Raw genomic sequence first — 25,663 nt, forward strand, 5'->3', positions numbered from 1 at the left:
TTAGAAAACAGGGCTGATTTCCAAGGGACGCAGAGTGCTACAGGAAACTAAGATTATCCTTCTAAAGGGCTCACATGTGGTCTCACTTGCTGTAAGACCCAGTGAAAAAAAGGTAGCTTGAAAAGTGCCTAGTCTGTATGGAAAGGAGACTCATTTGCTAACATAAAAGCATCTGCTTGAGGGGTAGTGAACAGCTGAAATCCTCCCCAGAGATGGAAGTGCTGGCAGATGCCACTTTTCCCTTCCACCTATCCTAATAGCACAGGTGGGCAAGCTCCAGTGTGCATTCTCCTACAGTCTTGCTAAGACAGGTAGGTCAGGGTGGGCAGTGGTAGCACTATCTTAGTGCCTTGCTGAGGCTGGAGAGTGCAGGGGGCTGCAGCACTCCTATGCTCCCTGGCCAGGGTGGGCAAACACAAACGGCTGTGGCATTGTCCTGCTCCCAGTCTAAAGGTGGTGCAAGCACACAGAGTATTCTCCCACTGTATTCCTGAAGCCCAGAGGTGTGTGCAGTCAAGACATTTTCCTGATGCCTTTTCAATGCCAATATGTCCCCACCCCTTATACACTCCACCTGCCTAGCTAAAGCTAGTGGGTGCTAAGGGGGACACCCCTTGATCACCTGGCTCTGGTGGCCAAAGGGCCAGGTATTCCTTTTTTTTTCTTTTTCTTTATTTATGATAGTCACAGAGAGAGAGAGAGAGAGAGAGAGAGAGAGAGAGGCAGAGACACAGGCAGAGGGAGAAGCAGGCTCCATGCACCGGGAGCCCGATGTGGGATTTGATCCTGGGTCTCCAGGATCGCGCCCTGGGCCAAAGGCAGGCGCCAAACCGCTGCGCCACCCAGGGATCCCTTCAAAGAAGACTTAACACTTCTCCTCAAACTCTTCCAAAAAATTGAAGAGGAAGGAACACTTCCAAACTCATTTTATGAGGCCAGCATTACCCTAATACCAAAACCAGACAAAGACACACAGAAAAAAGAAAATTATAGGCCAGGGATGCCTTGCTGGCTCAGTCAGTAGAACATGTGACTCTTGATCTTGGAGTTGTTAAGTTTGAACTCCACATTGGGTATAGAGATTGCTTAAAAATAAAATCTAAAAAAAAAAAAAAAAGAAAGAAAGAAAAAGAAAGAAAGAAAGAAAGAAAGAAAGAAAGAAAGAAAGAAAGAAAGAAAGGTCCTAAAGAGAAAAAAAATCTTAAAAAAAAAAAAAAGGAAAGAAAATTACAGGCTGATATCCCTGATGAACGTAGATGCAAAAATCCTCAGCAAAATGTTAGCAAACTGAATTCAGCTATACATTTGAAAGATCATACACCATGATCAAGTGATATTTATCCTAGAGATCCAAGAATGGTTCAATATCCTCATATAGATCAATGTGATCAACCACATTAAAAAAATGAAAGTTAAAATCATATAATCATCTCAATAAATGCATAAAAAGCATTTGACAAAAATTTCAACCTTCATTTATGATTAAAAATCCTCAACAAAGACAGTATAGAGTACATTCCTCAACGTAAAGACCATATATGACAAATGCACAGTTAATACAATACTTAATGGCAAAAGCTGAAAGCTGAAAGCTTTTTCCTTTAAGATCAGAAATAAAACAAGAATGCCCATTCTCCCCACCTTTGTTTTTAAGTTTAATGTATTTATTTTTTAGTAATATCTATACCCACTGTGCCTTGAACTCATAATCCTGAAAGCAAGAGTCACATGCTCTTCTGACTGAGCTGGCCAGGTGCTCTTCTTCACACTTTTATTCAATATAGTATTTGTAGTCTTTGCCATAGCAACTAGCAAGAAAAAGAAATAAAAGCACACAAAATGGAAAGGAAAAAGTAAAACTGTCACTATTTGCAGATGACATACTATATATAGAAAACCCGAGAGACACCACCAAAAAACTGTTAGGAATAATTAATTAATTTAGTAAAGTTGTAGGATACAAAAGTAATGTATAAAAATCTGTTGCATTTCTATATATTAATAATGTACGATCAAAAAGGGAAATCAAGAAAATAATCCCATTTACAACTGCATCGGAAACAATAAAATACCTAGGAATAAATTTAACCAAGGAAGTGAAAGACCTGTACACCAAAAAATATAAGACACTGATGTAAGAAATTCAAGAAGACACAAATAAATGGAAAGATATTCCATGCACATGGATTGGAAGTATAAATATTGTTAAAATGTCCATACTACCCAAAACAGTCTATGGAATAAATGCAAACCTTATCAAAATTCCAATGGCAGTTTTCATAGGACTAGAGCAAATCGTCCTAAAATTTATATGGAACCACAAAAGACCCTGAATAGCCAAAATAATCTTGAGAAAGAAAAATAAAGCCAGAGGTATCACATTCCCTAATTTCAGACAATACTACGAAGCTATAGCAATTAATATAGTATGGTATTGGCACAAAAACAGACACATGGATCAGTGAATTAGGAAAGACAGCTCAGAAGTAAACCTGCATATATATGGTCAATTGATTTATGACAGAGGAGGCAAAAACATACAATGGAGAAAGGATAGTGTCTTTAATAAATGTGCAAACTGAACAGTTACATGCAAAAGAATGAAACTGGACCATTATCTTGCATCATTTATAAAAATTAACTCAAAATGGATTAAAGACTTGAATGCAAGACTTGGAACCATAAAACTCCTAGAATAAAACAGGCAGTGATGTCCTTGATATCAGTTATCAGTGATATTTTTTGGATCTGACTCCAAAGGTAAGGGCTACAAAAGCAAAAACAAACAAGTGGGAGTACATCAAACTGAAAAGCTTCCACACAGCAAAGGAAACCATCAGCAAAGGGAGAAGTCCCCCTACCAAATGGGAGAAGGTATTTCCCATATTTAATATCCAAAACATATTTAGAAATTCATACAATTCAATAACCAAAAAACTCCAATATTAAAATGGGCAAAAGATCTGAATAGATATTTTTCCAAAGAAAACATACAGAAGGTCACAGGCACATAAAAAGATGCTCAATATTACTAATCATCAGGTAAATGTAAATCAAAACCACAATGAAATATCACCATATATGGGACGGCTGGGTGGCTCAGTGGTTGGGTATTTGCCTTTGGCTCAGGATTCCTGAGATCGAGTCTCACATCGGGCTCCCTGCATGGAGCCTGCTTCTCCCTCTGCCTGTGTCTCTGCCTCTCTTTCTGTGACACTCATGAATAGATAAATAAAATCTTTAAAAATATATATATCACCACATACCTGCCAGAATAGCTATTATCAAAAAAATAAGAAATAACAAGGTTAGGTGAGGTTGTAGGAAGAGGAAAAGAAACTCTTGTGGACTATTGGTAGGAATGTAAATTGGTGCTGTCACTATGGAAAACAGTATGGAGATTCCTAAAAAAATTAAAAATAGATCTACCATGTGATGAAGTAATTCCACTGCTAAGTATTCCATCTGAAGAAAAAGAAAACACGTTTGGAAAAGATGTATACATTCCTATACTTGTTGAAGCATTATTTACAATAGCCAAGATATGGAAACAACCTAAGTGTCTACTGATGGTTGAGTGGATACAGAAGATGTGGTAGATATACAATAGAATACTACTCAGCTATTAAGAAGAATGAAATTTTGCCATTTGCCACAACACAGGTGGACCTGGACGGTATTCTGCTAAGTGAAATAAATCACAGAGAAAGACAAATACCACATGATTTCACTTTTATGTGGAACCTAAAAAACAAAACAAACAAAACAAAACATAGCCCAGACTCCTAGAGAAAACAAATTGGTGATTGCCAGAGGGGAAGAGGATTAATGGGGGGAGATAATGAGTAAAGGGGATCAAGAAATACAAACTTCCAGTACTAAAATATATAAGTCATGGGGATATAATGTACAGCATGGGGAATATAGTCAATAATATTGTGTTAACTCTGTAACAGATGGTACAAAGGTAATGAGACTTACTGTGATATTTTGCAATGTATCCAAATGTTGAATTACTAAGTTGTACACCTGAAGCTACCATAATGTTGTTAATTATACCTCAATAAAAAGATAGAAAAAAAGGAAAAAGAAAAAGAAAATATACCAAACACATTTTATAAATATTTTCACCAGGGGCTAAAGTTTGTAAAAACAATTTATGTTCTTTAGAAAATTAACCATTCTGATCAGTGGAGAATCTAGTATATTACTAACATAGTAATATTAGGGGAGGTCAATACCTACCAAAATGTCTGGAATGGTGAATGGGCAGATGTGGCTAGAGATTTCAAGTCTTGAATTAAAAATAAATCTTCAGAGTTGGGTATATATCCATATTTCCAATCATTTCTTGGGGGCGGGGGGCGGAGAAAAGCCATGTATCAGATGTTAAGAATAAGAAAATTGGAACTAGAAAGAGATGTTAACAAAGGGGGAAAATCTTAGGGGAAAGAATGTTGTTGTTTTTTTTTTTAAAGACTTTATTCGTGAGACACAGAGAGAGAGAGAGAGAGAGAGAGAGAGGCAGAGACACAGGCAGAGGGAGAAGCAGGCTCCATGCAGGGAGCCTGACGTGGGACTGATTCCAGGTCTCCAGGATCATGCCCTGGGCCAAAGGCAGGCTCTAAACCGCTGAGCCACCTGGGCTGCCTGAAAGAATGGTTAAAAAAACAAAAACAAAAACAAAAAAACCTACTACAAATTTGGGGTAAAATAAAACTAGGTAAGAATTCCATGGTCATCTCTACCAGCATGACTGAGAGGCCGTAATTTTGTTGCCTAGAATACTTTCCAATCATCTTCTGTAAGGTTGTTGTTTTTTTTTTTTTCTTAGAAGTGTCGAAAGGTTGGGGCACAAAAAAATATAAAGCATAGAAAACTCATTATCTGTTAATTATAAAATTTTATGTATATTTATTACATTTTACTTATATTTGTGCTATATAGGCATCTTTTTGAGAATTCAGAAGAAATCCTTTTTTTTGAATTATAAAGAAATCAAAGATGCAGGACAAAATCACTGGGTATATATGCAAAGAATTTAATAAACATAGGTTTAATATTTCAAAAATAACAAATTCATATTCACTATTTATTGATTCCCATAATGTGTTACATGTTGCCATCTACATGCCAAAAATATTATACCAATAGTTAACAGTAATAATTTAGGATAGTTTGCAATACATACATTTTGTAGTTTAATGAACAAAAAATTAAGTTGTGTTCTAGGCAAGAGAAAATAAATTGATGATATTCAGTTTAAACTGAATTTTCTTATTAAGTAACATAGTTTTTTCTTCCCAGTTTGAGATATAATTGACATAAAAGTTTGTATTAAAGTATATAATGATTTATGAATATATCACAAAATGATTAGCACAATTTTAGTTAACATCCATCATCTGTTTTTATGATGAGGACTTTTAAGGTCTATTATCTGAGTAACTTTCAAATATACAATATGTATAACATAGTTTTAAGTATTATATTACTTAGAAGATGTGTTTCCAAGGTAAAGTTCTTAAGACTTCATTGTAAAAGTTGTTGAATCAATGCTTTACCTCAACCCAGTATGATAAAAAACAACTTGATTTAAATTAGTTGAGGAAGGTAAAATGACCAAGGTTAAGAGTATATATTGTGTTTCTCTACTACTTTTATGAAAGCTTCATTTAGAAATGACAGCAATACTTTGCATTTATAGTTCACATATCTCAAAAAGGTTTTAATATTACATAAAGTTAAACTGAAGTACAAAGAAGGATCTAACAGAACTTATTTAATGTGTTAATTATACAACATAAACTAAGACATTTGACTATCACACCCAGATAGCCATATCCTTACTTGGTAGCAATGTTTTTCTTTTTTTTCCCCACCTCCTCCCTGCAATGTTTTTCTTTTAAAATAATGTTTATGCTTTGTTATAAAAATGCTTGCCACAGAATGTTTATATTTGAACCTTCCATTGAGTTAAATTCCTATTAAGTTTCAAGATGAAAAGGTTAGAGTAAGTGTAAATAAAACCCACCAGAACTATTCTTTTCATCACAGTGGTTTGGTGCTTTTGGCCTTGTCCTTAAACTAAACAGATTTACAGCACCAGCAGGACAGCATCAGCCCTTTCAAGTTTTGTCAACTCACATTATTTTCCTCTTCAGTGCAGTCATAGGCCACATTCTCATTTCCCCATCATCTTTTACCTTTATTTATTTATTTTTTAAAATTTATTTATTCCGAGAGAGAGAGAGAGAGAGAGAGAGAGAGGCAGAGACACAGGCAGAGGGAGAAGCAGGCTCCATGCTGGGAGCCCGATGTGGGACTTGATCCCAGGACTCCAGGATCACACCCTGGGTTGCAGGTGGCGCTAAACCGCTGTGCCACCAGGGCTGCCCTCTCTTTTACCTTTAAAGAGAATATTGCATTCTGACAAAATGTCATGTTGAAGAAGTCATAATTTAACCCTAAGATATACATATCACTTCTACTTTTCCAGATTTTCCTCTTTCTCTGCTATCTTTAGGCTAATGAATCCCCAGAATTGGAAATTCCTTGAATCTGAATAATTCCTTTATAGACAAATTATTTTGACAAAAAGAACATGTGTAAACTGCCTCACTGAGGGCTGTTCCCACCTTTCTCTGTACAAGTTGCTCCTTGTTTTCAAATGCCAGCTAATGATCCATTTCACAGAACCATTCCTAGGTAACCCAAAAAGCCTCCTCTCTGCTTACTCTGTGTACTGATTGCTTGGGTCTCACTTCCTTGAACTGTTTGGTATGCCTGGCTTTACATCTTTGAACATACTTACATGTTTTCTCGTGTTTTTTGTCTCCCTCTTAGATTATAAATGTCTCAATATTAGACACAATGTGTTCCAAATCAGAATGGACTATTATTTGCCTGCAGACCTACGAATTCAAATGAAATACTTTTTTTCCTACTTCCAAAATCCTTTTCAAATCTATCCCTGTTCCTTTCGGTTCCCAGAACCATAGTCCTGGCTCAGGTTCTCATTCTCTCTCATCTGACTAGCGCAATAATCTTCTAATTATTTACCTGGCCTTTGGTCTCTGACCTCTGGCAATTGATCTTTGGTTTCCTTCTTAGTTACCCTCTGGCAATTGATCTTTGGTTTCCTTCTTAGTTACCTTTATTTTTTTTTTAATTTTTTTTTATTGGAGTTCAATTTGCCAACATATAGCATAACACCCAGTGCTCATCCCACCAAGTGCCCCCCTCAGTGCTCATCACCCAACCCATCGCCCTGCCCACCTCCCCTTGTTCGTTTCCCAGAGCTAGGTGTCTCTCAGGTGCTGTCACCCTCACTGATATTTTCACTCCTGGTTACCTTTCTAAAGCACACAGTTCTGATGGTGTCACTCCCTAGGTTCAAAGCCTTCCATGGCTCCCCACTGCCTACAGAACAAAATCTCCAGCTTGACATTCAAGGTCTTTGCAGTCTTGTCCCATGCCCTCTTTCTAACCCCATTCCAACCACTTACTCTTCCTACTCTGATTCTATGAGCTATTAATGGTTAACCAAACACATCTTTGTACATTCCCATCCCGTCTTGATTCATCTTCTCTCCCCCTTAGCGTGTCCGCCTATTCTTATCTTGCTCTCTAACAATGGCCTTAACTCAAGAGGGTCCCTTTTTTACCTTTCCTGTGTCCCTAGTCAATTTGTCTCTTCTCCTTCCCAGAGCGTGTTTGTTGAGGTCTCCAGTTCAGCATTTACCATCTGCTCTGCACTCGAGAGGCCGAGCTACCTCGGTCTCTCATTTATACTGTGAGCCAACTTTAAGGCGAGGAGGATGATTCATTCACAGCCTAGCAAGTGGAGTGGGAGGAGGAGACTCACTCTCCGAAGGAAAATATTGTCTAATGACACCGGAGGGGAAATTTCCAGCCTGTTTCTTGGAAGAGGTTCAAATTCTTTGATTATAGACCTCCTCCTTACCTGAAGTAACTTCCTGGAATTAGAGCTCCGAGGCCTTCTAATACGAACTCTACATTTTCTGGAAGTCAAGTCTGTAACTTGTGAGGCATGCAGGCCAAGCCTCCACATCAGCCTTATCAAGCTAAAAAAAAAAAAAAAAAAAAACAAATCTACACGCTGCTGTCAGCCGCCAATTACATTTCTCGCGCGCACCCCCACCTAGCCATTAGAACGCATGAAAGGGAGATCCCACGCTGGGGTCCAGGGCCCGTGTGCCGAGCGGTCTGACGGACGGCACCTCCCGCCCCGGGGCCTGCTCCGGTCTCGCCCCCGCTGGTCAGCCGGCGCGCGGCCGTCAGGTCAGGAACCGCCGGCGCAGCCCTGTGATGACCGAGGGCGGCGACCCCGAGCCCGCGGTGGCTATTCCGCCTTCAGGCACCATTACCCGTGTGCGTGCCGGCAGCACGTCCGGTGCTCGGCCGCTCGCATCGCCCGCGCCTCGTTCGTGGCCTCTCGGGGCCGACGCTTAGTCAGGGGGAGCCCCGCACCTCAGCCCGAGGGAGACGGGGGAGGGGCCGGGCGCCGCGACGCCTGCTGGAGGCCGAGGCGAACGTCTCCCGGCAGCCGCCCCGCCGAGCCTCAGCGCCCAGACGCCTCCGGATGCGCTCCGGGCGGCCCCTCGCGGCCGGGTCCCCTCTCCCAGCGGCAGCGGGGGGCGGGGCGGGGCGGGGCGGGGGGCGGGGCTCTGCGCGCGCCCGCGCGTGGAGGCCGCGGGCGGGGGCGGAGCGCGCGCGGTAGGGGAGGGGGAGGGGGAGCGGGAGGGGGCGCGGGGGCGCGCGCGGCCGTCCGGGGAGGGGAGGGGGCGGGGCGGGGGCGCGCGCGGCGGCCGCTGCGGCCTGAGGCGCCGTCGCCCGGCAGAGCCGACCGGGTCCAGCTGGGCGCCGCTGCCACTGGCCCGCCGGGCGCGCGGGGACGGCTCGGACTGCGCCGGGGGCCGGCCCGCCCTGCACGCCGCCGCCGTCCTCCCGTCCTCCCGTCCTCCCGTCCTCCCGTCCGCGGGCCGCGGGCCGCCGGCCCCGTTATCATGTCGCTGAGGCAACGCCTGAGCCGGCTGGCTGGCCGTCTGCAGGAGCCGCAGAAAGTGGCCCGTTTCCAGCGGCTGTGCGGGGTGGAAGCGCTTCCGCGCCGACCCGCCGGGCCCGCCGCCGCTCAGGGGGAGGATGAGAAGGCGGAGGCGCCCGTCGCCCGCGGCGTCCGGCGCCGAGAGCCGCAGCTGGGGGCGTCCGCAGGCCCCCAGCCGCCCGGCGGCGGCCGCAATCAGTGTCCGGCCAAGCCCGGCGGCCGCGGCGCCCCCAACGGCGTGCGGAACGGGCTGGCGGGCGAGCTGGGCCCGGCCTCGCCGCGGCGCGTGGGCGCCCTGCGCCGCAACTCGCTGACGGGCGAGGAGGGCGAGCTGGCCCACGTGAGCAACTGGCCGCTCTACTACCTGTTCTGCCTCGGCACCGAGCTGGGCAACGAGCTCTTTTACATCCTGTTCTTCCCCTTCTGGATCTGGAACCTGGACGCCCTGGTGGGCCGGCGGCTGGTGGTCATCTGGGTGCTGGTCATGTACCTGGGCCAGTGCACCAAGGACATCATCCGCTGGCCGCGGCCCGCCTCGCCGCCCGTGGTCAAGTTGGAGGTGTTCTACAACTCCGAGTACAGCATGCCCTCCACCCACGCCATGTCCGGCACCGCCATCCCCATCGCCATGGTCCTGCTCACCTACGGCCGCTGGCAGGTAAGGCTGCCCTCGCCGCCGCCGGGGCCCGGGGGAGCGCCCCTCACTGCCCGCAGTTGTTTTAAATTAGCCGTTTCCCTCCCAAACCTCGCGTTCCACCGGTCTTCACAGTTCCCCGCCAACGGGCCCTTTCTGGGTTTTAAAAAATTAAGTCATCGGGTGGAAACAGAGACTCAGCTGTCGGACTGTATTCTTTTATAGCAGAGCCTTTCTTAGAGCCCCAAGGAAACGCTGTCGGTGGGGTGACGTTGTCGTTGGGCTTTGGTTTTGTGAATGGTTTTAATTCTTGGGATGCACCGAATATAACTGTGATTAATTATAACTGTAATTAATTGTTCTTATATTTTAATCGTTGGGTAAGGAAGACCCAGGCTCACCATAACATACAGTGCCTTCCCCCAAACTACTTCTCTTTCCGCCTCGGGAAAAGTCTTTAAGCTTTACTCAGAGAACAATGTTTATAAAGCCTTAGTGTAAATTCCAAAACAAATATGGTCGTCCGAGGCAATGAAGTAATAATGAATTTTAAACGAAAGTCACTGTTTATGAAAGTTAATGGAACACTGCCTGAGTTGTGTTTTTAAGGGGTGTGGTTGCTAATTTGCTAATAGACACAAAGTTTAATTATCTTCTGAATCACTGATCTGTAGTATCAGTTGTTGAGCTACTATAGGATTATTGTTGCATTCACTTTAAAAATGCATGCTTTTTTTTTTTTTTTTAAAGATTTTATTTATTTATTCATGAGAGACACACGCACAGAGAGGCAGAGATACAGGCAGAGCGAGAAGCAGGCTCCATGCAGGGAGCCCGACGCGGGCCTAGATCCCGGGTCTCCAGGATCACGCCCTGGGCTGAAGGCGGCGCTAAGCCGCTGAGCCACCCGGGCTGCCCTAAAAATGCATACTTTTAAAGTTTTTCTTAAAATTAGGGTTCTTGGTCAGACTAGTAGGTCTGTAAAAATGACATGTGTGATAGATAGCAGGGCCAGGCTGACAATCAGGGATGAGTTTTTAATGCTAAACATTTCGTATTTTGCCTACTTTTTTGGCCTCCCATTTCTTACTTTTTCATGGTCTATAAATTTTACTTGGGTCTGAAAACTAATTCTTTTCTATGGAAGCAAAATTGATGCTTAAACTGATGTCTTGTTTTATTTTCTTAATGGTAAGGAGCTTTGTTCCTCCTGCAGACCAGTCCCTTAATTTAAGAATTAAGTTAGTAATTATGGACAATCTAAAGAATCAGACTTATTCGATTTTTTTTTTCATTAGAGCACAAAATCTTCTTACATTGAGAAATACTCAATTCTGTGTAAAACTCCATTCTGATAAACTTACTTTTTCCAGATTCAATTCCAGTATAAAGTCTTGGTCCCTATGGGCACTTCTGTGCAGCACCTCTCTCTTACGATAACCTGGAAAACACATACTGTGCAGAGTAAGAATGACAGAATTACGAGGGGAGAGTACCATGGACAGTTTTGTTCTTATTTAGCCAAAGGAGATAGAGATGATACTCAGATTATAAAGTAGTACTGTCATTTTTGCATGATAAAGATCTTAAATTTTATAATCTAAATAGTTCAGATTTAAGATTGTCATTGAGTTACTTTTGGCATGGTATTTACTAGTTAGCTAATGATGTTTCTCTTATTTTTATGAGACTTTCAGGATTCCATTACTTTAGGGCCTTTTAGAACTCCTCAACGAGTAGCTATGTTGCATGCTGTTAATATTAGCAGTCCAAGTAAGAGAAAAGAGTTATTTTTGCTCATCATTTATTTAGAACACATGCTAACAGGAAGTCTGAAAACTACTGCTGATCATTTATGGATTGTAGATATTAGTATTCTGACATTCAGGGTTATTTGAATTGTCAGAATAAGCTTACATCATAGTTTTTGAATAATCTAGTATATTTAAATCAAAGTCTGAGCAATTTGTAGATCTCAATTTTAGAAATTGAGCTAGATGAGACTTTAGAAATCACTTAGTCTCAAGCTATTTTACAGATGTGGAAACTGACCTATTAGAATTAATCTTATAACATTAGGTTCAATTTATTATTTTATATTTTTTTACTCTAAATTTGAGTAAGCTTCTAAATTTGAATACTTGTTTATCTTTAGGTTAGCTGGTAGAGAAGAAAGGCTCCCTTGTATGGAAGTTCTGTCTATAAATGTTTATAATAATCTAGTATAAAAACTAAAATGACTTTTTTAACCTTTTTACTTCTTAAAAAAGAAAACAAAAGTACCTTCTTTTGCTTAAGTTGTTTTGGTCTTACGCTCTGTCAGTTAGTATTGTGGTAGTTTGAAGGCTTTTATTTCCAGAGTAGGTAATGAAAAAATATATTGGAATCTCGGATGGTAAGAATTAGACAATAGAAGCATGGTGTTTTTCTAATAGTAGTTTTGGTTGACAGTCCTGACCCTGTTAGGCCCCCACAGCTTATTCAGGACTAGTGTGGTCACTTCTCTGCCTAGGATGCTGAACCAGCTCTGGAAGAGGAGTTTACTCACATACCGTACCTCTGGCGTGGATTAACTACTGAACTCCTCCCTGCCACTTAATGTTCCACTTGAAATCTGCTCAAGGTTCACCGCCTATGCAGAGCCTTTTTAATTAACCCCTTCTGTTTCATTAGCCCTCATTTGTTCTTAAAATGACCATAGACCAAAAAAATTACTGGGAGACTTGTTTGAAGCACCTTACTCTCAGAGATTCTGATCCATTAGCTAGCTAAGTGAGGGTGTACTGTGTTTTACTGAAGGTTCCCAAAGATTTTTGAGGAAAAATCTCAACTTTCTTAAATGTCTTCCAGTAAAATTAACTCTTGATCCTTCAAATATATTTTATATTTCTTCAATATTGTTGTCTCACCTTTCTTGCAATTCCAGTCTTTGAATCTTTTTAAGATGTGTTATAATATCAAAAGAGATCGGAACAGTGTGACTCCAAGCGGTTGATACTAGAAGAATGTTTTTTCATGGTGATGCAAGAGAGAAAATGTATGGCATTTCTCCAGGGATTAACTTGAGATCCATTAGCCAGGATGATAATTCTTGCTCTCATATTGTTTGTTGGAATTTTTTGTAGCCTTAATTGGGAAAAAAATAGGAAGGGTCAGCAGGTATTAATAAGCACATAGTCCTTTGAAGAATAATTGATCGTTAAAAATAAAGCACTCCTTTTGTATTTATTTTTGCATGTTCTTTCAAAAAAGAAAAATTCTTAATTCTTAAATACTATGGCATATAATGAGCTCTTATTTTATTTTATTTTATTTTATTTTAAGATTTTATTTATTTATTCATGAGAGACACAGAGAGAGAGAGAGAGAGAGAGGCAGAGATACAGGCAGAGGGAGAAGCAGGCTCCATTCAAGGAGCTCTATGTGGGACTCGATCGCAGGACTCCAGGATCTTGCCCTGAGCCAAAGGCAGGTGCTCAACTGCTGAGCGACCCAGGCATCCCGAGTTCTAATTTTATACTTAATTTAATGACATTAAGAAAGTTTAGAATTAATTTCATTTAGAAAAAATTATTGTCATCACTTTTTGCGAGACCCATTCCCAACTAGTCAGTATCCTTTCACTAATTTTAATAATAATAATAATAGTAATTCTATTATTAACATTATTAACATTTATGAAGGTCTTACCATAGGTCGGACATTTTTTGAAAGGTCTGTTACCTGATTTAGTCTACTCTTAAAACACCCCAGTGTTTGGCTCTACTATTAATACAAGTGTACAGATCAGGAAACTACAGTAGAGGGAGGTTCAGTAACTTGACAAAGTAACATAGCTAGTAAGTCTCAGGGGGCAAATTTCAATCTTACAAGACTTCTGCAGAAAACTCTTCAAATCATGCTGTGTGATTTTTAAAGAATCTTTGCAATAACAAATATTTTTGAAACATATATGATTGTGTCTTAAACTACAAAAACAGTTTTTATATGCCTTGAGATGATAATGTGTATATACATACGTATGCAATATCTACAAATATTGTAAACATATTAAGTTGTTGAATGAGATCAAGTGCTAATTTTCTCACCCTTTTCCTCTATCTTCCTAATATAAATTAAAAATGTCATAAACATGAGAGCTTTGGAAAAGAAAAGCACATATTTTATGAAAATATAGTTTATTGTAGGTAATGAAGATATCAGAGATCATAAAAAGATAAAAGGAAGACAAGAAGTAAGAGATACAAAAGTGGGTAACAGATGACAAATGAAGACTAGAAAAGGCTGTAAGAACCAGTGGAAACTGATCCCTGGTAATTCTGCGAGAAAACAGTTTATTAAAAAAATCAGACTGGTTTGGTCTTTGATTTCCTTTTATCTGCTGTCATACTTGTGTTTGAAATGCACATTTTCTGATTTTATAAGTGCTTATTATTCTTGATTTAAAATTAATTTTTAAAAATATTTTATTTATTTATTTATTTATTCATTCATTCATGAGAGACACAGAGGGAGAAGCAAGCTCCTGCAAGGAGCCCGATGTGTGACTCGATCCCAGACCCTGGGATCACAACCTGAGCCAAAAGCAAACGTTCAACCACTGAGCCACCCAAGTGTCCCTGATTTAAAATTAATTAAATTTATTTTTTGAATAGGGAATACTTTCTAAAATATTAAATATTTAATACTTACCTGAAAAAATAAAAAGGAGAGGGCATTTCTCTTCTTTTTCTGGTTCCACAGCTACCAGAATCTCTTTTCCAGGATTCATTGTTGTAAGTTTCTTGTTTAGCCTTCTGGAGAGTCTTAACTGTTGTAGACATGTATCTGTATAGTTTATTTTTCATACAAATGTTAACATACTATACTGTTCTGGACCCTGCTTTTTTCATTTAGAAATATATTGTGGAAAAGATTTTCCTTTTCTTTTACCCAACAGTTAATGGGTACTAACTTTGTGCTTAACAGTTGTTTTAAATGCTTTATGTAACAATTCTTTTGATCCCCATAAAATCTTGTGTTATCACTGGTTTACAGAAGGAATTGAGGCAGAGGGATTTTAATTTGCTCCAGATGACTCTGCAAGTACATAACAGAGCCTAGATTCAAACCTAGACAGTTTGGCCGCAAAATTACATTATGCTACTGCATTATTAGTACCTCTCCATATTATATAGAGCTATGTAATTTTTTCACATTTACATTATAATCCAATATATATATTTTAAGATTGACTTATTTTAGAGAGAGTGCACATACAAGAGCAGGGGGAAGGGCAGAAGGAGAAGGAGAGAAAATCTCAAGCAGACTCATCACTGAGCAAGGAGCCTGACATAGGGCTGGATCCCAGGACTCTGGAATCATGACCTGAGCTGAAATCAAGAGTTGGACACTTAACTGCCGACTGAGGCACCCAGGCACTCCTGATCCATTATATTAACATGGCATAATTTATTTAGTAAGTTGACTATTCCAAATCTGCCTATTCAGACCTTTCTCATATATTTTTTCCTATTAGATTGCTGGCATTTTACTTACCGATTTTTTAAACTATTCTTTTTGCTTTGTTTCTTAACTGTTGCCCTACCTTTAAGTATGTTATACCACTTCAAGTATAGCATAAGAACCTTACCACAGGGATGCCTGGGTGGCTCAGCAGTTGAGTGTCTGCCTTTGGCTCAGGGTGTGATCCTGGGGTCCTGGGATCAAGTCCTGCATCAGGCTTCCTACGGGGAGCCTGCTTCTCCCTCTGCCTATGTCCCTGCCTCTCTTTCTGTGTCTCTCATGAATAAATAAATAAATCTTAAAAAAAAAAAAAAAAAAAAAAGAAACTTCCCGAAGTATACTTACATTTTTCCTTCTCCCCTCCTTTGTATTATTGTTGTCATACATTTTACATTTACATGTTATAAAACTCACAGTAATAACATTATTATTTTTGTGTCATGTTCCAGCATTTCTAGATTTTTTTTTCTCCATTCTTCCCCTGTTCTGGAATGTCAGTTTCGTGTATCTTAAATTGCTTAACACTGGTCACTCACAGATCACTGATGTGATGATGATGACTGCAGTATTTTTGCACTCTGTGCTTCATTTGGGATCCTTTCGATTGCTATGACATCAAGTTCACTGATCTTTCTTCTGCAGTGTCTTATTTACTGGTAGACTCCTCAACTAGGATGGGATATTGTTTCATATACTATATATTTTATATTCTAGAAGCTCCAATTGGGTTTTTTTTAAATCTTCCATTTCTCCGCTCATTATGTTCCTATTTTCTTTTACATTCTTGAAAGATTTTATTTTTTTAAATTTATTTTTATTTTTATTTATTTTTTATTTTTTAATTCATGGAGGCACAGAGAGAGAGAGAGAGAGAGAGGCAGAGGGAGAAGCAGGCACCATGCAGAGAGCCTGATGTGGGACTCGATCCAGAGTCTCCAGGATCACGCCCTAGGCTACAGGCGGCGCTAAACCCCTGCCCCACCGCTAAACCCCTGCCCCACCGGGCTTCCCTCTTGAAAGATTTTAATAGTGTTTTAAGGTTCTTTTTGTTTTGTTTTGTTTTGTTTTGTTTTAAGGTTCTTATTCACTAATTCCATCATCTTTGTTATCTTAGTGTGATTCTCACATTTCTCCTGGTTATGGATCATATTCTCTGGCTTCTTTGTGTCAGTAATTTTTATAGAGTTTTTTATTTTCTTGTGTTCCCTTAAATTGTGTTGGACTTTATTGTGGTTACATTTAAATTACTTGTCAGTTTAAGCTTCTAGAGAGGGTTCAGAATAGCCATAGTTTAGAGCTACTTTGGCCTCACTGCCAAGGTTATAACCTTTTTTTTTTTTTAAGATTTTATTTCTAAGTAATCTCTACACTCAGTATGGGTCTTGAACTTAGAACCCTGAGATCAAGAGTTTCATGCTCTACCAACTGAGCTAGCCAGGCTCTCTAGGCAATAACCTTTTAAAGACTGCCCAATTCCCTTAGTATTCTGCCTGGTGGGAAAGCAATACCAGGCCCCGTGAACTTTGGAAATTGTTTGGCCTACTATTTTCTGGTAGTTTTCCCCAGCTTGGTGGACTTTAACTCCATGCGTGCACACATTGGTACTCAAACAGTTTGCAGAGACACCCCCCCAACCCCCTACAGATCTTTGGGGCTCATTCTCTGTGTGCATTCCTCTCTCTAGTGTTCTGTCCTGCAAATAAATGGCTGCTTTGGCCTCAGAATTCCACTCTTCTTCCCCTTAACTCAGTGAGACTGCTAGACTTTGTTTTGGTTCCTCCTCCCATGCTACAGCCTGGAAACTGCCTCTAGCAGCAAGCTAGGGCAATCATAGGGCTCATTTCATTTGTTTCCCTTTTCTCCTGAATTATAGTTCTGTGCTGCTTGTTTTCCAGTATATGAAAATGGTTGTTTTATATAATTTGTCTAGTTTTCTGCCTGTTTACAATGGAACAGCTGTTATTACAACAGTAAATCCTTTGTGGGCAGAAACAAATCCTCTTACCTCTACTTACTGTTTTTTGTTTTTTGTATTAAAAAAATTTATTGAGATGTAATTCATTTACCATACAATTCACCCATTTAAAATATGCAGTTCAGTGGCTTTCGATATATTCATAGAGTTGTGCAACCATCACCACAGTCAACTTTAGAACATTTTCATCACCCCCCAAAGGAACCCCAAAGCCATAGTAGTGACTCCTCATTCCTCCCACCCCATTCCTAGGTTGTCTAATCAACCGTAGACAACCACTAATCTACTTTATGTCTCTGTAGATTTGCCTACTCTGGACATTTCATATAAATAGAAGCATACAGCATGTAGTTTGTTGCTGGCTACTGCTGCTGCTTATTTTTAAAAAGATTTTATTTATCTACTCATGAAAGACAGAGAGAGGCAGAGACATAGGGAGAGGGAGAAGCAAGGTTCATGCAGGGAGCCTAATGCAAGACTCAATCCCAGGACCCCAGGATCACGACCTGAGCCACCCAGGCGTCCCCGCTGGCTTCTTTCATTATGTTTTAAGATTCATTCATATTATAGCTTGTATCAGTACTTCATTCCTTTTATTGCCAAGTAATATCCCATCACATTTTACTTATCTTTTCATCTGCTGATAGACATTTGGCTTTACTTTTTGGTTATTTTGAATAACATTGTTATGGATAGTTTTGTGTAAGTTTTTGCATGGACATGTTTTGGTTTCTCTTGGGTTATTTATTGGTTTTGAAGCTTTTTATATTGTGATCAAATTAGCCTTTTGTTCATGTGTGATTTAGAAATATGTTTTCCTAACTTGTTCCTTCTCTTCCTATTCTTTTTTTTTTTTTCTTTCCCCAGCAGAATTATTTTCTTTTTAGGTATCTTTTGTATCATGGTTTCTGGGTTTTGTGTAACATTTTGAATAGCATTCTACTATGGTTTCTTATAGCACTTCTGTGGGTTGTTGTTGTTTTTTTTTTTTAATGCTTAAATCTTTGAACTATCTCTTGCTTTGAGGAAGGAATCTAACTTGATATTTCCCAATAGCACTATTTATTGAATAGTCCATTTTCCCCTACTGACGTAGAACTGTCACTTTTATCATATATTAAATATAGGTATTTATTTAGGTCTGCAAGCTCCATATTATTCTATTTATTTTTAAATTAAAAATTATTTAAATTTAATTGATTAACATATAATGTATTGTTGGTTTCAGAGGTAGAGGTCAGTGATTCATCAGTCTTATATAACACCCAGTGCTTATTACATCAGATGCCCTCCTTAATGTTCATCACCTAATTACCCTGTTCCCCCAGCCTCCTCCCCTCCAGTGACCCTCAGTTTGTTTCCTATGATTTAGAGTCCTATGATTTGTCTCATACTATTCTATTTATTGTAGCTTTATAATATTTTTTTACTTACTCTTGCTGTTTTTACTTTATACAGTTTTCTGTATGTACTTTAGATTTTGTTTTTCTAGCTAAAGGGAAAAAAAGGAAATATCCTTTTGTAATTTTTAAAAAGATTTTATTTATTTGAGAGAGAGACAGAGACAGAGAGCATGAGCAGGGGGGAGGAGGCAAAGGGAAATGGAGAAGGGGATTCAGATAAGCAGGGTGCCCAACGTGGTGCTCAATCCCAGGACCCTGAGATCATGACCTGACCTGAAGTTAGGCACTTAACTGACTTAGTGACCTAGGTGGCCCTGGCTATTTTTTTATTGGAAAGATAAAATAGCACTTTCATGTTTAAATCTTTTAACTTCCTTTAGTAGGTTTTGTATATATTATGCGATATGGTTCTGATGTAGTTTTTTTCACACTGATAATTAATTGACCTAATGCCATTTTTTGAATAGTTCATCTTTTCTTCACTTATCTGTAATGCTACTTAAGTTACATATCAAGTTACCATGTATGTATGGATGTGATTCTGGGGTTCTCTATTGTGTTTCACTGATCTCTTTGTCTCTTTATCAATAACATTGTCATACTTCAAATGCTTTAGAGTAAGTCTTAATATCTTTTTTAAGAAAGTTCTTTACCATATTCTTCAAGATTATCTTGGCTGTTTTTGAGTATTTGCTTTCAATATACATTTTAGAATGAGCTCTTTAATTTCTATTAAAAACTCTGGACTTTTATTGAAATTGCAGTGAATTTATAAATTAATGTGGAGAGAATTGATAACCTTACAATACTGAATGTATCTGTGATTATGGTAAATTTTATTTACTTAGGTTTTCTTAAATGTATTTCAACGAAATTTTAGATTTTTCTCCATATAAATCAAGTATATTACCTGTTAGATTTATTTGTAGTTACTTTATATTTTTTGTCACTGTTATAAATGATATCTTGTTAAAATTCAGATATTATAACTTTGTGGCTGGAAGATAGAAACATGCTTGATTTTTATGTATTGATTATATATACAACAACTTTTTTCAACTCTTCATTAATTTAGTAATTTATATATATAAAATCTCATTTGTTCTTTATATAGAAAATCGTATCAACTGAGAATAATGACAAGTTTATTTCTTCTGTTGCAAGTATACATTTTGTCTTGTTGACTAAAAAGCTTTAATAAAGGTAATGACATTAAATCCCACAAATATATTTTTTTTCCACAAATACAAATTTATTTCATTTCTAATAGGTACTAGCCAAAAACATAAGCCCTACAGATAACAGGGCAAAAAAACAAAAAATATGATCTGTATGCTCAGGGAAATCAGACCTGGTAAGACTTTACTCCACCAGTTCAAGGGAGAGAAGATGGGAGACCTAGATAAGGAGACTACAAACAATGGCCTGCCGCCTGATTTTATGTGACTTGTGAACTATGAATGGTTTTTTACATCTTAGATAAGGAGACTACAAACAATGGCCTGCCACCTGATTTTATGTGACTTGTGAACTATGAATGGTTTTTTACATCTTACGTAGTTAAACAAAGCCACAAGAATATTATTTTGTGACACATGTAAATTGTATGAAATTGATAATTTTAGTGGCTAATCATAAAACTTCTTGAACACATTTATATAAATATATATATGTGTGTGTGTATATAATATAATATATGTAATATATATAATATAATATAATATAATATAATATAATATAATATAATATAATATATATATGTCTGTGGTGTTACAACAGCAGAGTTGAGTAATTGTAACACTGGCTATATAACCCACAAAGCCCAAGATAGTTACTATTTGGTCTTTACAAAAAAACTCTGCTGGCCCCTGGCCCAGATAGTGTCAATTATCTGGGAGGCAGTTCTAAACATGACAGAGACCTGGACAGGCTTAGTATCATCAGCATACATTTGCAGAATGAATGCTGAGAGTGGATGGTACTGCCCTTGTAGAGTACAGATAGTGGGAAGAACAGAGGGTCTAGGGAAAAAACCTCTAAAGACATTAATATTTAAATAATGGATAGAGTGCAGATAGTGGGAAGAACAGAGGGTCAGGGAAAAAACCTTTAAAGACATATATATTTAAAAAAAAAAATAAAGACATATATATTTAAATAATGGATAGAGTAAAAAGAACCTGAAACAGAAATCTGACATGTAGTAGTTTGAGAAGTAAGAAGATACCTTAGGGATTGTCTAACTGAGGCTGTCTGTGTGTGTGTGTGTGTGTGTGTGTGTGTGTGTGTGTGTAGGGGTTCTAGTAACCCATTTTTACTAGCTTAAGAAAAAAAAAAAAGGAAAATTTATTTGAGGACTAGAAAGGGTATCCTTATGGAAGTCAAAGTCAAGAAACTACTGACAGCCTTTCTGAAGGATTTGAGCCAGGCCTCTGGAATGCTATCAGAATAAAGGCAGTGCTGTCTGTCCATCTTTGTTTCTTGGGGTTGCATAGCCTCTCATTTCTGCGGCTTTCTTCTCTGCTTTTGCATGCATATGTCAGCCTTACATTACCCCCTACTTCTATGTCATTTCCAATTTCAAGCACACAACAGAGACTGACTTTCATTCAAATTATGATTAGGAAAAAAATCTAATCAGCTCAGTCCAGCCAGTGGATTTACTGCTCTAGGGCCAAGAGTCCATGCCTGATCCAATAGCCATAGTCAAAAGAGTGGGATTGTACAGTATTAGCATGTCTCCAGGGCCACATTGCTGGGTCTAAGCAAGGATGTTTGCAGAAGAAAGAATTGTAAAGTGGACAATATCATACAAAGAATATACTATAAATGGAAGATACAAGCAAAAGAGCATCTCTAGAAAAGGACAGTAGTTAATATTGGGGTTTTTTTGTTTGCAAGATTTTATTTATTTGAGATAGCATAAATGGGGGGAGGGACAGAAAAAGGGGGACAAGTAGACTCCTTGCTGAGCAAGGAGTCCCACTCAGGGCTTGACCCCAGAACTCTGAGATCATGACCTGAGCCAAAGGCAGACATTTAACTGATTGAGCCACCCAGGCACCCCTAGTTAATATTGTTAAATGCTGCTAAAAGGACAAGCAAGATAAGTACTAAGCTTATTGAAGACTTGGAAAATAAAAATAGGAAAAATCTAATGTTAACATTTTTGGGTATTTCCTTACAATTTGAAAATAATTGCAACCATATTGTATATAGTGTTTATTCTTTTTTAATTTAACATAATGTGTGATAGTTAATTTTGTATGTCCCTTGGCTAGGCCACAATACCCAGATTTTTGGTCAAACACTATTGTAGAGGTTTCTATGAAGATATTTTTTAGATGGTATTGACATTTCGATCGGTAGACTTTGAGAAGTTCACCTACCATAATATTGGTAGGGCTTCATCTAATCAATGGAAGGCCTCATGAGAAAAGGGACCCAGGAAGAGGGGATTCTGCCCACCTGCTGTCTTGGTACTAGAACTACATCAGCTCCCTCCTGGATCTCCCGTCTGCTGACCTACCCTGCAGATTTTTGTATTTGCAGCCTCCATGATCCTTAAAATAAATCCAATAATAGAGCCAAACCTTGCAATGAATCTCTCTCCATCTCTGTGTATTACATACCTCTTACTGGTTTTGTTTCTCTGGAGAACTCTAATTTTTTCTTAATGAATGAATGAAACACTCTCATATTCTTGCAGAATAGCTTTTATTATAGGATTGTCCTAATACAGATACTATCCTCTCCTTTTTTTTTTTTTTTTTAATTTTTCTTTATTTATGATAGTCACACAGAGAGAGAGGGAGAGAGGCAGAGACACAGGCAGAGGGAGAAGCAGGCTCCATGCACCAGGAGCCTGATGTGGGATTCGATCCCGGGTCTCCAGGATCGCGCCCTGGGCCAAAGGCAGGCGCCAAACCGCTGCGCCACCCAGGGATCCCTATCCTCTCCTTTTATAGATGAGGAAACTGATGCAAAGAGATTTTGAAACTAGCCCAATGTCCCACACCTGAGGTAGGCACCTTTAGGGAGTCAGCCTAGCTCACAACCCTCAAAGGGTTCCTCACCTTTAGGGCACATATTTTGTCTGTGCAATCTTTTTCATCAGAAATTGAGAACAGGTACTGAGTTTGGGCAGGTTTCTTCACTAAAGAAGTAAATATTGAAAAACCTCCACTACCATGTAGACTAAAGAGCAGAAAAGCTGCTACTACACTGAAAAAGATGAGGCAGATATGTAAGAAGAAGAGATGGTCCTGTGACTGTCTAGTTTATAGTTCAGTTTCTTGAAGCTTAGCTTCCTTTTGCCTTAAGGCTCAATGAGATACTCTGTACAATGAGATACTCTTTCTCAATGAGATACTCTTTCTCTCAACATAAATTGATTCCTGTTATTTACATTTTTTAGAGTCCCAATAAAATACATATAGTAAATGGCTAGAGCTAGGTTTGTGTAGCTCCAAAAATCCATTATTTTAAACTATTACATTATAATCAGTAAATATTTATTTGTTCATTGTTGTGTGGTATATTTAATTTCATGATAAACATTTTTATATATGATTCCTTGCCCCACGTTTCTATGTCTTTGGTACAGGATTTTAGGAGAAAGATCACTGTCAATGTATATGAACATTAGAGCTCAATTTTTTTTTTTTTTTAAGATTTTACTTATTTCAGACAGGGAAACTGAGAGAGAACGAGTGGGCAGGAGGGGCAGAGGGAGAAGCAGACTCCCCAGGCACCCAACATTTTCAATTCAATCTGTCCTTTTGACGTATTCATATCTGATGTCATCTTACTGTTTCTCTTGCAAACTCTTAAATTACAACATATAAATTTAGCAACAACACATCAAGTAAATATTAATTATAATTTTAAGTATATTTTGTATTAAAAACCACAATAAAGAATGTACTATTTATTACTATACTATTTGATGTAGACTTAGGTTAATAAAATAGGATCTCTTTCCAATTCCTGTCTAGGGAAAGGATTTGTGATAAAGCGAAGGACTAGATGTTTTAGCTTACTTACATCATTTATAGCTGTGTGCAGGCAGACCACAGCTTTCTAGATAATTAAGATGAACAAGAATTTCCTGTTTATTTCAGTGGAAACCAGAGTAGAAACAAGAGAAAAAGTAAATTCAGTCTTCCAGGCAGTTACCAATTCATTCATTCATTCCAATTCCAATCTATCAAAGAAATTTTTATCTAATTGTCTCTTGGATAATCTAGCCCTATTTACTACAAAGCCTCAGAGAGTTTCTCCAGTATCTAATATGGAATCTGTGGAGATGTTTTTTTTTTTTTTTTTTTTTTTTTAATTTTTTTTTTATTTATTTATGATAGTCACAGAGAGATAGAGAGAGGCAGAGACACAGGCAGAGGGAGAAGCAGGCTCCATGCACCGGGAGCCCGACGTGGGATTCGATCCCAGGTCTCCAGGATCGCGCCCTGGGCCAAAGGCAGGCGCCAAACCGCTGCGCCACCCAGGGATCCCCTGGAGATGTTTTTTTTTTAATTCCTATTCAAATCTTCAGAGTTGGGAGCAAATCTAGCCTGAGGTATCAATAGCTCTTACAGAGTGGCTTCAGCACTTGGGAGGTTAAGTGGAGTAGGAGCAATTAAGTATAGTAATTTTCAAAACATAAAAGGCATTGTAATAGAAAACTCAAATTGTCTTCTCCACATTGGCAAATTCAGCAATTTTATGAGTCCTAGTTTCTATTTTTAAAAAAGTCCTCTTCCTCTTTTCCTCTGCAATAACAATCTAACCAACCTTTCTTTTATATATATATATATGTGTGTGTGTGTGTGTGTGTGTGTGTATATATATTTATTTATTTATTGAAGTTCAATTTGCCAACATACAGTATAACACCCAGTGCTTGTTCTGTCAAGTGCTCTCCTCAGTGCCCGTCACCCATCACCCCATCCCCCTGGCTGCCTCCCCTTCTACTACCCCTTATTCATTTTCCAGAGTTAGGAGTCTCTCTTGTTTTGTTACCCTCTCTAATTTTTCCCACTCATTTTCTTCCCTCCTTTCCCCTATAATCCCTTTCACTATTTCTTATATTCTCAGAATGAGTGAAACCATATGATTGTCCTTCTCCGATTGACTTACTTCATTCAGCAGAAGACCAGCTGGAAGAACTAACCAACCTTTCTACACACATATTTGTCCTTCTGTTCTCCACTTGACTGTCACTCTCTATTCCTAATTCCTACCCATCCCAATCCTTTACTTGACAAATAAATTGGCTGGAATTTTTGAAGCCAAAATTCATTTCTAGGCAGATGTTACAAATAAATGTGGATTTGTTCTTTACTAAAGTATTAATAGATTAATCTTACCTAATATACAACTTACTATGTACTAGGCACTGTTCTAAAAGTTTTATACATATTAGCTCATTTAATCATCAGAACAACCCAATGGGGTAGATATTCTAATTTAAATGAAACTGAGGCAAAGAAAAGTCCACAATTAAACGGGTATTAAGTTAGGGAGCTGAGAGTTTCAAATACTGAAGTCTAATTCCCAAGTCTAAGCTCTTAACCACTATAACTAAGCTGTCTTTCATGTATAAAGAGTTTTTTTTTTTAATTCCTTGTATACCTAGGGTCAAGCAGATTATCACTCAGATTTTTTTTTATTTAGGTTTTTCTTAGAATGGAGGCTAGGCACAAACTTAATTAGAGGTAGAAGAGATCTTAAAGATATTAGTTCCACTCCCCTCCCTTTACAAATGAGGAAGCAGGGACAGCCTGGGTGGCTCCTTGGGTGGTTGAGCGTCTGCTCAACACCAGGGCATGATCCTGGAGTCCTGGGATCCAGTCCCACATGGGGCTCCCTGCATGGAGCCTGCTTCTCCTCTCTCTGCCTGTGTCTCTGCCTTTCTCTCTGTTTCTCTCATGAATAAATAAATAAATAAAATCTTAAAAAAAAAAATGAGGAAGCAGACCCAGGGATGCTAAATACCACTTAGCATTATATTCTTCCAGTGACCTATTCTGATGCCTTTTCTAGTTTACCATGCTTGTTACTTTATACTTTTATCACTA

General features: G+C 38.9%; 1 protein-coding gene across 1 annotated transcript in view; it reads left to right on the forward strand.

The window, feature by feature from the left end:
- The first annotated feature begins 8,790 nt into the window (after positions 1–8,790).
- The window catches only part of SGPP1 (sphingosine-1-phosphate phosphatase 1), a 33,116-nt gene continuing 16,243 nt past the window's right edge, over positions 8,791–25,663 (forward strand). Inside the window, exon 1 of the mRNA XM_041759989.1 lies at positions 8,791–9,725. Within this exon, the coding sequence (XP_041615923.1) occupies positions 9,030–9,725 (696 nt within the window). The 5' untranslated portion in view covers positions 8,791–9,029. The remainder of the gene's footprint in view (positions 9,726–25,663) is intronic.

Source organism: Vulpes lagopus, chromosome 6 (assembly GCF_018345385.1).
Source record: "Vulpes lagopus strain Blue_001 chromosome 6, ASM1834538v1, whole genome shotgun sequence".
Lineage (NCBI taxonomy): Eukaryota > Metazoa > Chordata > Mammalia > Carnivora > Canidae > Vulpes > Vulpes lagopus.